This window comes from Aspergillus eucalypticola (genome assembly GCF_003184535.1).
Source record: "Aspergillus eucalypticola CBS 122712 chromosome Unknown BO83scaffold_3, whole genome shotgun sequence".
Classification (NCBI taxonomy): Eukaryota; Fungi; Ascomycota; class Eurotiomycetes; order Eurotiales; family Aspergillaceae; genus Aspergillus; species Aspergillus eucalypticola.
The window spans coordinates 1,318,358-1,331,217 of NW_020290277.1; the positions used below are offsets into that span (position 1 = coordinate 1,318,358).

At 47.0% G+C, this 12,860-nt stretch overlaps 6 protein-coding genes across 6 annotated transcripts; 2 read left to right on the plus strand and 4 right to left on the minus strand.

The window, feature by feature from the left end:
• Nucleotides 1–688: 688 nt before the first annotated feature.
• BO83DRAFT_454729 (zinc-binding alcohol dehydrogenase family protein) lies at nucleotides 689–1,823 on the plus strand (the record flags this gene model as incomplete). Its single annotated transcript, XM_025536993.1, has 3 exons — nucleotides 689–793; nucleotides 855–1,277; nucleotides 1,335–1,823. 3 exons carry the CDS (start codon nucleotides 689–691, stop codon nucleotides 1,821–1,823), a joined length of 1,017 nt encoding a protein of 338 aa, XP_025392392.1.
• BO83DRAFT_375119 (uncharacterized protein) lies at nucleotides 1,759–3,280 on the minus strand. Its single transcript, XM_025530383.1, has 6 exons — nucleotides 3,221–3,280; nucleotides 2,834–3,158; nucleotides 2,699–2,777; nucleotides 2,531–2,639; nucleotides 2,204–2,442; nucleotides 1,759–2,093 (listed from the first exon to the last, which is right to left on the minus strand). Exons 2-6 carry the CDS (start codon nucleotides 3,152–3,154, stop codon nucleotides 1,996–1,998), a joined length of 846 nt encoding a protein of 281 aa, XP_025392393.1. The 5' UTR covers nucleotides 3,155–3,158; nucleotides 3,221–3,280; the 3' UTR covers nucleotides 1,759–1,995.
• Nucleotides 3,281–3,893: 613 nt separating this feature from the next.
• BO83DRAFT_375121 (alkene reductase) lies at nucleotides 3,894–5,303 on the minus strand. The gene has a single exon (XM_025530384.1). The coding sequence runs from the start codon at nucleotides 5,279–5,281 to the stop codon at nucleotides 4,169–4,171; it is 1,113 nt and encodes a 370-aa protein (XP_025392394.1). The 5' UTR covers nucleotides 5,282–5,303; the 3' UTR covers nucleotides 3,894–4,168.
• Nucleotides 5,304–6,100: 797 nt separating this feature from the next.
• On the minus strand, nucleotides 6,101–7,945 carry BO83DRAFT_454730 (HET domain-containing protein; the record flags this gene model as incomplete). The annotated part of the gene is made up of 1 exon (XM_025536994.1): nucleotides 6,101–7,945. One exon carries the CDS (start codon nucleotides 7,943–7,945, stop codon nucleotides 6,101–6,103), a length of 1,845 nt encoding a protein of 614 aa, XP_025392395.1.
• Nucleotides 7,946–8,334: 389 nt separating this feature from the next.
• BO83DRAFT_375123 (NAD(P)-binding protein) lies at nucleotides 8,335–9,590 on the minus strand (the record flags this gene model as incomplete). Its single annotated transcript, XM_025530385.1, has 2 exons — nucleotides 9,031–9,590; nucleotides 8,335–8,980 (listed from the first exon to the last, which is right to left on the minus strand). Coding segments are annotated over exons 1-2 (998 nt in total), but the record flags the coding sequence as incomplete, so codon positions are not given.
• Nucleotides 9,591–10,059: 469 nt separating this feature from the next.
• On the plus strand, nucleotides 10,060–10,556 carry BO83DRAFT_454733 (tautomerase family protein; the record flags this gene model as incomplete). Its single annotated transcript, XM_025536995.1, has 1 exon — nucleotides 10,060–10,556. The coding sequence occupies exon 1, from the start codon at nucleotides 10,092–10,094 to the stop codon at nucleotides 10,554–10,556; it is 465 nt and encodes a 154-aa protein (XP_025392397.1). The 5' UTR covers nucleotides 10,060–10,091.
• Nucleotides 10,557–12,860: the final 2,304 nt, after the last annotated feature.

A 12,860-nucleotide genomic window follows, 5' to 3' on the forward strand; every position in this document is an offset into this window, starting at 1 on the left:
TAAATGTTTTAAAAAAAAAATGTTGTCAATGTAGAGAAGACCCACGGGTAACCTGTGGCGAAACTTACCCGTCGTTAATTTCAATGTTAAAGCTACTCATAATTCAACCCAGCCTTACGCATGTGCTGTAGCCCTGTAAGAGCATGGACCCTATAACACAATGTGGTGAGAGACCTGACGGTTCGATTGCCTTTTGTCAAAAATTTCCGAAGATGTACACATATCGGCCAGTTCCGGTCTCGGAAGTTACGGTGCGGAATACGAGAGCCAAAGATTAAGTTGGTTGATGATGTCTAAATGACCCCAACACTCGCTCCAAGCAAACTCAAAAGTGTATGCTTCTGGCACGTATGTTCTAGAACAAACCTTCGCACAAGCCCAGCTGAAGAAAAAAGCCCACTCATATTATTTTTTTAAGTTTATCCCTGACGGCTGAAAAAGGCTAATTGTCGATCTCGTAAAAATTAATAATGGTTATGTTTCTCATCATTGGCCATCTGCCAGTTTGGGCTCTATTAAGCTCCTGCGGGGCTTTGCTTCCCCTGAGACCTCTGAGGTCATTGAGCACATTTGCTACTCAGAGCAACATTATAAGTAGAACGATAAATATATCACATGAATATCGAGAACATTGACAGATTCTGTCGTCACCCCTAACTTATACCTTGCGAATGGTCATCAAGGCACCATGTCGCCACTCAACGAAGCCGCCTGGATTTTGAAGCCCAAAAGTGATCTGAAGCGATTCACCGCGGCCTACAATGTCCCTTCGCTTGATGAAATTGTGATCGAGGTGCATCAACACTTTGAATGAAAACGTACTGCAGAAGTCGTGTAACTAAAAAGTGTGATAGAACCATGCTGTTGCCATCCAACCTCTCGACGCCAATATCCGGGCCCAAGCATATGTCGATGTGCCCTACCCATTCATCTTGGGCAATGGAGTTGCCGGCATTGTTCATGAAGTCGGATCATCAGTCACTAAATTTAAAAAGGGCGACCGCGTCGTGTCCGATACGCCTACTTACCAGCTCAAAGAAACGAAGTACGGGGGCTGGCAGAAATACGTGGTTACTAGAGAAGCCACCACCGCTAAGATACCAGCAAACACGACTTTTGAGGATGCCGCTGCAATACCTTTCGCGCTTTTAACAGCTGTATCTGCGTTGCACTTGCACCTCGGTATGGGGAAGCCAGAAACAAATAGCAAGGGGAAAGCACTTGTATGGAGTGGTAGTGGATCTGTGGGGGGCTACGCTGTTCAATATGCCGCCAGTGTGAGCACAACATAGCTCAGTCGTGTTACTCAGTGGTAAGCTAACATGGCTTTCTAGGTCGGTTGCGAAGTCATAGCAACAGCTTCCCCGCGGAAGTTTGATTATGTCCGTGGCCTTGGTGCCTCCACTGTCCTCGACTACAAGGACGATGAGATTGTATCAAAACTAAAAAGTCTCGGGCCCTTTGATTATATCTTCACGGCTTCGGGTGATGCGAAAAGTGCAAATGCTATAAGTGATATCCTGCAACCAAACGGTGGGAGATTTGCATCTGTCCGCGCGCAGAGTAAAGAAATAAACCTGGCCCAAAATGTCGATTTAATTTACGACTTTTTTAGCATGACTACCCAGAAGGAGAAATATGGTGATTTTACGGAATGGTGGTATCGTGAGTATCTTCCTGGGGCACTGGGCGGAAATGTGACCCCCACACCTTTGGAAAAGCGAGCTGGTGGGTTGAACAGCATTCAGGAGGCTTGTACCGATGTTTTGGAAGGGCGCAGCCCGAAAAAGCTAGTTCTAAACCCCCAGGATCCTGATAAATGAGCTATATTAGTTATACGAAGCGAGTGTGATGCCAAGCGATGTTCGAGATCATGAGGCATAATTCTGAACTTCTGATTGCTTTATTTGTCGCGCTTGGTATGCTCGCTTATCTGTGCTCTCATATTTTCTAGCCTACACTTCTTCCGTTCTCCCTCGTGTTAGGTATCCTTGTCTAGTAGCGCGAAAACACCAATGCCCTCACCTCGACGCTAACCCTAGAACACGTGCTTTCCGCTGTGTTCAGAGGACTGAATGAAGTATGAGGAGTGTCTGCAGCAAGTTGCCTTAGCCAATGTACACCCGACGCCTTTCCAAACTACCGGCTTGAAAAGGCATATGAACTGTTGCAAGATAGCCAAGCAGGGTTATTAGCCACTCACATTTGACACTATCTTCCTTTGTGTCGAACCCTTTGAACAGAAGCACATCTTCCACATCCTGGCTACTCATATAATACCATTGACGTTCATCGTTTGTCTCATATTGTGGATAGAGCATAGTGCCGGTATAATTGCCGCGTATCATATCCGACTCAATCAACTTGGATGCGTCCAAGGTTCGTCCATCACATACTGCAATGGGGTGATCTTCGATCGGCCCGCTTATTGGTCGCCAAAGTCTAGTTATATGTTAGGCACACTTGCAATCAATAGTCTAACCACCTGGGTGGGTCTTGCAAGAGAGAGGAGGATAACTTGTGAACTCACATTATCAGTTGGACTCGCCCGGAAAGAAGGTGTTGAGATTCTTCCGGAAGATGTTTGCGTATACGCTCCATTAGAGGAGTTCCAATCTCATCTCGAGTTAGGAGTGTGTCTTGTCATGTCAGCACATACATTCTCCTGACTCTCACCGCCTGATGTACTGTAGCTTACCTATATGAACCTGCCGCGCAAACCCCTGCAAATTCGGGTTTCTTGTCCGTTTCTCTTTTGCACTCTTTTTCTTCCTAATCTGTCGAAAGTAGTTGTTTAGCGACTGGCACATAAGATGATTGTGTTGCAGCGTACTTTCCAATCAAAAATCATAACTTCATCAGCCCCGTCAACTTGTTCCTTCAGAATGCCTTCGCATTCTGGCAAGAAGATATCGTTGACCTTCTGAGGATCCGAGTACTCATAAGACTTTGTAAGGATCGGCGCGAGGCATCTCTTGTAGACGAACCCGTTGGTGTCAAGATCGAACGGAGGAGCTTCACTCAGTCCCCTAATATCTCGAATAGTCTCGGGACGATCGGCCACATGAAAGACTAAATTAGTCGTCTTTTCGCGATCGATGTTGCGCTTTCTTCGTCCGGTAAATACACCAATTTTATAAGGGCGTGTATGCATGTAACTGGGTTGCCATTGGAGGTATGTCAGTCTCGCTTGAACATCCCTAGCCATTATAGTATATACCTAATTCGGTCAGGTACCAGAGAAAAAACAAAAAGAGAATATAGATTATGTATAAGCTTAGTACCAACTTCACAAACAAAAAGATATTTATTTCATACCTACTGACTTAAGTAACCTTTTTGGTTGGACCCCTGCATACAGCCTCGAACTACTGTGGAGCAACACCAACAGACGAGCTAGCCTAATCTGCACCCCGATAATTATGAACCAACTAGCGCAATGACTCAACAAGGTGCCAAGGATCTCTCACAGCCTTAAACGAGTCATCTCACCCAACTTCAGGAGCTGCGCTAGACCCGAGGCTGAGGTAGTTGCCCAATGGCGGGAGATAGTATCCTCCTGTATGTTAGAGAGTGGGTCTCTTGCTTGGGAAAAGGTAAAATTATAATCCATTTTGTCGCATTGAACCCCCTTTCGCTCGTTCCATCATTCATCCAGTCACCATGGCCATCCCTGCCAACTTAATATGTTGCTCTACAGAAGTCGGGATTGGGTATGTGCGACAAGGAAATCCCGCACATACATCAGGACATGCACGCAGCATTGACTCATGTACTCGGTCATTCATTCATGCATGAATGCGCACCGACCAACAAGATCTTCTAGATATCGGGGCTGTTTGACTCCAAATTACCTCTGATACTGTACCAGAATCAGTTGTCTCTCATGGTATCGCGATTAGACATCATACAGGCGTCGGTTTCTGGGCTTATGCCAAAAAGAACATTTCACACCTCCTAAATCCGCAATAGTATTGTTCCACACCGATTTCTGGATTTTGCTCGCAAACTATACATTTAGGGTGCTTCTTGCCACCTTCCGGGCTACAGGTTGGCTTGACGGAAAATACTGCGGAGCAAGTTATAATGAGGTGTATACTGCAAGGAATATGCTGATGATGCTGGAAGTTCAAGGTAAAACTTCTATTCGCCTTCGTTTGCAGCCTCGCTACAATTTCCCCTGAGAAGGACTAAATCCTTCACTAAACGGATAATCAACATACCCCTTCGGCGACATAGGCGTATAAAACGTCGGCCGATCATACTGATTAAGCGGTAATCCCTCTTTCAATCTGAACGGCAAGTCCGGATTCGCCAAGAAATGTCTCCCAAAGGCAATGGCGACACGATACCCGGGATGCGCCCGAATGGCCTCAGTAGCCGTCTGGGCCGTAAACCCGCCCGCAAGGATAATAGCCCCCGTATCCCCAAACGCCTCATAGAGGAACGACTCGTCCTCCTCTTCAGACTCATGCTCCACCGTCGTTGACCCCGAAATTCGTGGCCTCACCACATGCAAATAAGCCAAGTTCAACTGCGCCAGGCCACGCACAAGATGCGTAAATTGCGGTCGGGGATCAGACATCCGCATGCTCTGGAAGGTACTCCAAGGACTCATCCGATAGCCCGTCCGCTGAGGACCAATGGCATCCGCCACGGCTTTCGCGATAGCAAGACCGAATCTGGAGCGGTTCTCGACACTACCGCCCCATTGATCGGTGCGGTTATTGCTCACGGATTGTGTGAACTGGTCGGGGAGGTAGCCGTTCGCGCCGTGGATCTCGACGCCGTCGAACCCAGCAGCGATGGCGTTCTGCGCTGCGCGCACGTAGTCGGCGATGTACTCTGATATTTCTTCCTCTGTTAATGGGGTTGGCGTGGGACTGGATTCGCTCATGGGGATGTCTCCGCTTGAGACTACGCGGTATCCGCCTTCTTTCTGGAGGACGTCTGGCTTGGCGGCCCTGCCTAGCGCCCAGAGTTGGCAGAAGATGAAGCTTCCTTGGCTGTGGACGGCTGAATTAATATTTTTCCATTGAGCGATTTGATCAGCGCTCCAGATCCCGGGGACGTGGCCCATGCCCCCGGCGCGGGCGGAGATGAATGTGCCCTCGGTGATGATTAGTGTGCCCGGGACGGAGGCACGCTGTGCATAGTAGTCTCGGGATATGGGGAGCGGGACATGTTGGGCATCGGCGCGATTGCGAGTTAGCGGTGCCATTACTACTCGGTGGTGTAGGTCGAGGTCACCGATGCGGATGGGTGAAATTAATTCGGCCATGATGCGGGGTGCAATTCGAGAGATTCACGGGCTGTGGAGGGTAATTACGGTAGTTGGGGTTTTAGGTGAGTTGGGGGTATAAATAACATATCAAAGTTCGGGGACTTCTAGGTTGAACATCACGAATACCTATGTTTTGATGATGGGTCGGAGACTTATGTATGTTTAACATTTTAGCCCGAAGAATCCCCATTATTAATTGCTGCTTGGCCATGAAGTCATTGCGGTGCGGGTATCCGCCGGCAGCCGAGGCTTGTTTTGCTTTCTTTGGCTTGTTTGCTTTTCCGAACTCTCCGGAGCGGGTCTTCATCAAGAGTGGCTCATGCATGATGATGGTTTAGTCAATAGTAGTTTGCAATGCAATTGATCTGTGCCAAGGTAATTCAGTTCTTGCTTGCATACGCGAATACTTTCCATAGATATGGCAGGGTTGTTGGCTTGTTCTTTGGCAACTCCCTTGTTTAGAATTTCAGTGGTGCCATTTAGATTATACCGATAAACCAGCTTGTGTTATATACCGTCAACCATGCATAATAGGATCGCTTGATTGGCGTGGACATGTGTTTAAAGGAGGTGTAGACTTCTCACGAGTATTATGCCATCGCTTAGGAATTGCAAACTCACTTGAGACTCAAAAGTTTTTTCTTTTCTTGTGATCCAATCCTTTCCCCCCTTATATGGTCCTCAAACGTTTCCATAGGAAGAGGCCTAGTATGAAAGGTGCACCTCCTGTTAATTCAGACTTCAGCAGTAACTAAGGCAGGGTCAACACGCTAGGAAAAAATTTCGAAACTGGAATACAAGACTTAAACTCTCCACTCAAATCACAAGAAACTCCTCTACAGACTTATGTTCAAGTGCAGCAGAGACGGACTTTCGGAGTGAAGGGCCCGCGAGGGCCTGGCCAACTACTTTATAGTACAATTCATCGCCCTTGCTAACCACAGTGTCATCAGGGCGAAGTATGAGTGGGCGGTTCAACTGGAATGGGATAGTGAAAATGTCCTCATCTTCCACTGCTCCTGGGGTGATTCCAAATAAGTAGAGACTGGAATTATACGCCAAAAAGAGCCTGTGACCACCAAGATTTTGGACATGTTCAATATAAGACTTCGTGGCACCCTCTCTCTCCCACACCTCCTCCTCGGTAACCGATGGACCCAACTTCGCTATTTTCCTTAGAAAAGACCGTATCGTATTGACGTTTTGGTGTTGCGAATTAACTTGAAAAGCGAGCCATGTGCTGATAAGGTGTTCTTCCATGATACGTCTATCACAGAGATCGCTCCACCACTGCTTTAGATTCTTAAAGACCCAAATAAGCTGACTTGCAGCCGTGCGTGGATCCGTTGAAAATTGCAGCACGGCCTTGCATTTACCGAATCGCTGAGCACGGAGGTGTAAAATTGAACCATTGTCAGATACCTTGACTGTCATATGCTCTGATCCATTAAGGGATGTCCCAAATTTTGTATACCCGCGAAGCTGTTGCACTGGATCTATTAGAGGGAATTTCCGGTAAGACGTTATGAATTGCGCGTGGCCTTGGCGATAATCCGGCACCCAGGAAGGGAGTTGAGTATTCCATGCATTGTGTGCAGCAAAAGGAACTAATGTGAAAATCAGGCAGTCCTCCTGACCGAGCATCCAAATCGTCGTTTCCAGCGCAATTTGCTCATATGTTTTATTATAATTTGGAGGGAAGGCCTTCTGGAGGTCCGGGATGACACCATAAAGGGCGTAAATTCTGTCCTTTGGATTCTGACATTTCCGATGATATGTTCTCCTGAAATGATGCCCTGGGGCTTCCTTCTTTTCGAACCCCCTATTTTGTCTAATGGAGGAGACTTCTTCGTAGGTGCAGACTTCGCTGAATGCTTCGCTGGCCGCATCCCATATCCACTTCAAACTTGTCACCTCGTCACACGGTATGTAATTATCGCACGAGATTCTGGGGTCCATGCGCTTCATTATCGAGTCTTTGGCAGGATCTGCTAGCATTGCCGACACTTTGAACGTCAGACTTCCGCAGACAGCAAGTGGCGTATTCATGGGCAGCAGATATTCTTGGTATGTCCACATTCGAAACCAGTAAGGCCTAGTCATGATCTGGATCATGCCTTGTAAGGTCTCGCATTCCGCATGGACCCTGTTTACTCTAGCCCTATCAGAAAAGGCTCTCGCTACATCGAGCCGCCACCAGTGTAAGGCACGTTTGGTCAATCTCTTCTCCATATATCTTTCTGTCCATGCTACCGCCAGCTCTATCTCCGGGGTGGCATCTCCCAGCATGGCGACTACGCGAGCCGCTGAGGTGTAAATCGTGGCCATTAAGGGTACTTGGGTATTCTTTTCGTCAATGTCACACTGGTTGATGCAAATAGCATCCACCCATACATCCCGACGCCTGAATGTACGTCGAAGTAGGTAAAGAGCCTTGGCGACGCTGGGCTTTACATAGAACTCCTTGCCATCGAGAACTATCTGCTCTGTAGCCTCTTCCGTTCCCCAAACATATGAAAGGGCTTCGAACTTGGGAGAATCATTGAGTGACACGGCATGGAGGGAACACTGGATCGGATTCCTTTTATTTCTTGAGGGATGAATGAAGAGCAGTCGGATTTGTCGTTGGTTTGGATCCAGTTTATGGTATTGGAAGCTCATTTTGTGAGAACTCCAGTAGTAGAAGAGGGAAAAGACTTTGTGCTCTTGAGAGTGTTTATGGTCACGGCGGCAGAGATGTGAGGAAGTTAAGATTGAGGTCGGCGGTTATTATTAGGACGATCATGCACTGTGGGCTGAAAAAAAAGCAAATATGAAGCTAGCGGTATTACAGCTCCAACTTAGGCAGCTTCAAACTGTACTAACTAGTGCTCAGCTCGTTGGGGGAGCAGCCCCTCATGTGTGCTGACGTGGCACGGATCTGGCATTACTTTATTCACCTTGACAGTCTGTAACTTGTGACAGTCCGATGGTATTCCTCAGTCCCAAAAGATTTCATATAAATCACAGAATTAGTTACAGCATTGCTATCATTCTTGAGTATTACCTTACCCTCATGTCCATCTTCAGCTCCCGAAGGAACACCCACACAGCATCATGAACAGAAGATTCCCACGCCATTTGCTTAATTACGAGCGTTCTCCCTCAACTCCAACTGCTGCTCAATAACATCCCTAATGATTTGTTTCTCCGACCTCCACTTCATACCCAGTATGCGATCAGCAGCAGTGGTATCCAGCGTCCAATGCCCCTCGAAAGGCGGTTCCAGCTTACACTCCACATCGGGATACTTTTCTTTGATGAAATTCGCCGCATGCTCCCAGGACACAGACGGTCTAGATAAAATGAACTCTGTTCCACTCTGGACATCTTTCTCCAGCACTTTGATGTGTGCATCCGCGACATCGTGAACATGCACCCAAGCATTGGCTATTTGAGTTTTGCCTGAGGTAATTGACAACCAGAAGAGGGCGTTCATGCCACTAAGCTCGCCCGGGATCTTCTGAACCATACTAGGTCCCAGGACGTATGTCGGGTGGAGTGTAATCAGGTTATAATGAGGACTGTTGTTCTCCAAAAATGAGCGTGTCGCTTGGTGCGCAAGGATCTTCGATGCAGCGTATTTGAGTGCGTGGCCGTGAGAATCTTCCGGGAAAGGCATGTTCATGTCGACGGGGATAATCTCTCCGGTGTTGTCTGCTATGCGTTAGTTGGCATTCAAGTAAGGTATATCTTATGATACTCACCCTTGATCGAGATATTCTTGGTAAGTATAGCAGTCACGGGAGCCAGCGCAAGTACTGAGGACATTACGACAACTTTTTTAATCTGAGGAAACTCCAAAGCGGCATACAGGATTGCTTCCGTGCCTCTGACTGCCGGTTCGACGTAGTCCTGCTTGAAGTCGTTTCCTCCGCCGGGGATCGGAGAGGCAAGGTGGAAAACATAATCTACACCTTGAAAGGTATCCTTAAATAATTCCCGCTGAGATATGTCAGGTATGATACATGTTTCAATCTTGTCACCATAGCCGGGATGGAGTTCTCTCAAGGTGGCTTCCTGCTCTGCTCTGCGAATACTCAGACGCACGCGGTATCCGGCTTTCAATGTAGTAGCGACAACCTGCGAACCGATGAAGCCGGTTGCACCGGTCACAAAGACAAGAGGTGTAGTCATTTTGTGGATTGCGATGGATCTTGATATTTCAAGTGGAAGCCATCTTCTACTACAGAAGTTCAGCTCGTTATTAGTACCTTTTATGGTAGTAGTGAACAAAGAGCATTCCAGCATGTGCTTTGTAACTCCATGAGCGGCAATGACGACAAACGTGTAAACATTTGAAGTGGCTGCAACCGGATGGTTCACTAATCTTATAAATCTTGAGGCGTTCGTATAACACGAGTCACGGGTGCCTTTTGCGGAAGTGAGCTTCGGCATGGCGCAGCACTCCGAAGAGCGGGTGACAAATCCATCAGAGTTGTACCAGGGACCCTTACCTTCTGCTATATTGCTGTCACTTATCGTTCATCTAGATCGTTCCATGCAACTTTATCTATCTTCCCAAGATCTTAAATTTTAATCTTGACCGATATCTTTACCCTTGTTATCGGCCCGATCACTAATCATATTCCGATCAGTAATCATGGTGCAACTTTGCGAGTCTTACAATATCCTCAACGCTCAGCTTAAGAATAATCTGGCTAGCAGATATATCTTTATACTCAAGCACCAGCATCAGTTTCGTAGACTAATCAGTCCTCACTATCCCACCCACCCCGATACCCAAATCAATTATATACATCACAAAATGCCCCTCTGGCAAATCTACCATCCACCAACCACATTCACCAACCCAACCACCAAACACTCCTTCGCACGAGACACCACCAAGTTCTACACCGATCTCGGCCTCCCGGCTTTCTACGTGGTCGTCAACTTCATCCAGACACAACCCGACGATGTCTACGTCGGAGGCACGCCTAAAGACCCCAGCGACGATAAACCCTTTGTCCGGATAGTCATCACGCATATTGCGCTGCATGTGCCGGATTCAGACGCTGCATATGCACGCACAACGAGTCGTTTGGATAGCGTTATGAAACCTCATCTTCTGGATAAAGGGTACGATTTCGAGTATCATGTTGATGAGACGGATAGACGCCTGTGGAAGATCAATGCGTTGGTGCCGCCGCCTTTTGGGAGTGAGGGGGAGAGGGTGTGGATTAGGGAGGGGAGGGCGGTTGAGTATGAGGGCATTTCTTCTTCGATCTGATTGATTTTTTTTTCTTTTCTTTCGGTTCAAAGAAGGGGAGATGTAGTTGGGTTTGGGTTGAGGTCATTGGATGGTAGGGTTGACTGGGGAGAATGGAGGCTATGTAGGTGCATTATGGCACAATATAAACTGGGCACGACATTGAATTAACATTGTTTCCAATGCTCTGCAAGATATAATCCCTACAGTATATAGTAGTTTACGGTTAACTGATATCCTAACCACCCAGGGGTGATAGTTCCTACAAGGTAGGAAGTAAATATGGACGGGTCATGTGTCCAATATACATACAAATGTATGTGACATTTATAGATTACGTCTAAATGCACTATTAGGCTAAGCTTTCAAGCCATAGCTTCTATTGGTGTATCATTCCAGCTATATAGTTGTTAGTGGCTCAAATACTAATAACGTTGCCATAGCTGTCCTCCAGCACAAGATTCAGTGGTACTAAACCTGTATTTCCCAAACGGGAAAACATGTCAAACTACTTGCGTCTTGCAATCAGTATTCGATAATTAGCATTCATTTCTCGTAAGACCTACTCAGCGACTTCATTATCAGTGATAAATCCGGACATGGAGGTGAAAAGTCATAACTGCAGATTCAGAAACCGGCCCGCCTACCAAATTGGGTATATCTCCGCTATATCCGCATTTCGGGATAGTAAAATCAAATCTCAAAATGCAGCGGACAATTGTTATTGTCAGAAATATGATGATACTCTACTAGATGATTCCTGAAAGAAGCTTGCACAGGATACAGAAGGCTGCCTGCACATCGATGAACAAAAGATATCGGCAACTGCTTAAGTGCAGCGGATGTACCTCTTCAACCACGGCAGAGCAAGAAGGAAAACCAAATACCCTAGGAGTTGACGTGAACAGTCATTCAGATGAAAAGCTTTAATGAATAAGAAGTTTCCTATGTTATTCGGAGCACCTAAAATTGGCAGCATCGTTCTAACCAGCTGAAGCTACTTGAACAAACATCGGTCAGGAATCAGCTCCCTACCCATAGACAGAGCCAACCACCGTCGGAAATCACAATAAATTCCGGGAGCCATATCCCGGGCTAATACGGGAGTCTGATTTCTCTAGCTATGTGTCCTGATGGGAGAAGACATCAGTAGAAGACTAGACTTTCTACATACCTACACTGTAAGACTAAGCAGATAGATGTGAGAACCGTTCCCTCGTTGACGTCCCGAGTATCCTAATCTTCGGGGTGTCTTCATCCTTCCCTCGGGGTTTCTATCTCCGGCGGGGAATGCTCTCTCACAGTATCGAGATCTGAACGGCAGTCCATAATACTATCTACGCATGATGATTATGTCCATTACCACTGTAGAACCACTCCTTCTATGTACACATTACATCCCGAGATAGGGCCGCGTATTCCCCAATCCTACTATAATTACCAACAAACCCGATGAGATGGGATGAAATGAAACGAGATGAGATCGATGCTACCCGGCCATACCAAACCAACCCCGAGGCCTCGACCACCCAGCCAGCCAGCCGTAAGTGAGCGAAAGCTCAAGCTCCTAGCTGATGTAAGTCTAGCCCGATAATCTCACATCGGCGAAGACGACACGACACGACAGCTCAGCTGGTGCCTAGATACGTAGTAAGCACCCTCCTATTTTCCCGACGGAGCTAGAAAACGGGCTCGCCCATGATAACCTCGGGAGATCACTCTGGAGGACTTCGGGCTGGCGGGGGGAGGGTATGAATCTCTGACAGCTGTGGGTGAGTGGGTTGAGATTGTTCTGTTATCCGGGAGTTCCGATTTCGATGGATCAATAGTTAGGTTTATGTTTATGTTATGTATACGATGTGCTTCTTTATTTTCTTTCTTAATGGGGTAAACGCAATGAACTGGAATCCGAATAAGATCATTTTCCACGACTTGGGTTGTGGCTTGGTGAGTCGTCTACATGGCTGAATGGCAATACGTATCTTTTGCCGACGTCCACTGCATCACAGCCGACGAGGCCAGATAATCGCCTGCTTTGAATTGGATGGGTGGCGAAGTTTGTTTTCTCCTCCACACCTTCTATTTTTCGACAATGCCGATTAGGGTTCGTATCAGTTCACGTGCGAAGTTGGGAACCAGGATTTGAACCCCGGAAGGAAGAGAAGAAGAAGAAGAAGAAGAAAGGTACTTTGGTTTTTCTTCATTTACTCCACATGGCTGGCTGGCGTTGGTGAGTTTCCCGATGGGAAAAGTAAGTTTTGAGTTAAGACGATAAGGTGAAGCAAGCGACGAAAACGGGATCTCCATTATCGTAGCTGCTGCTGC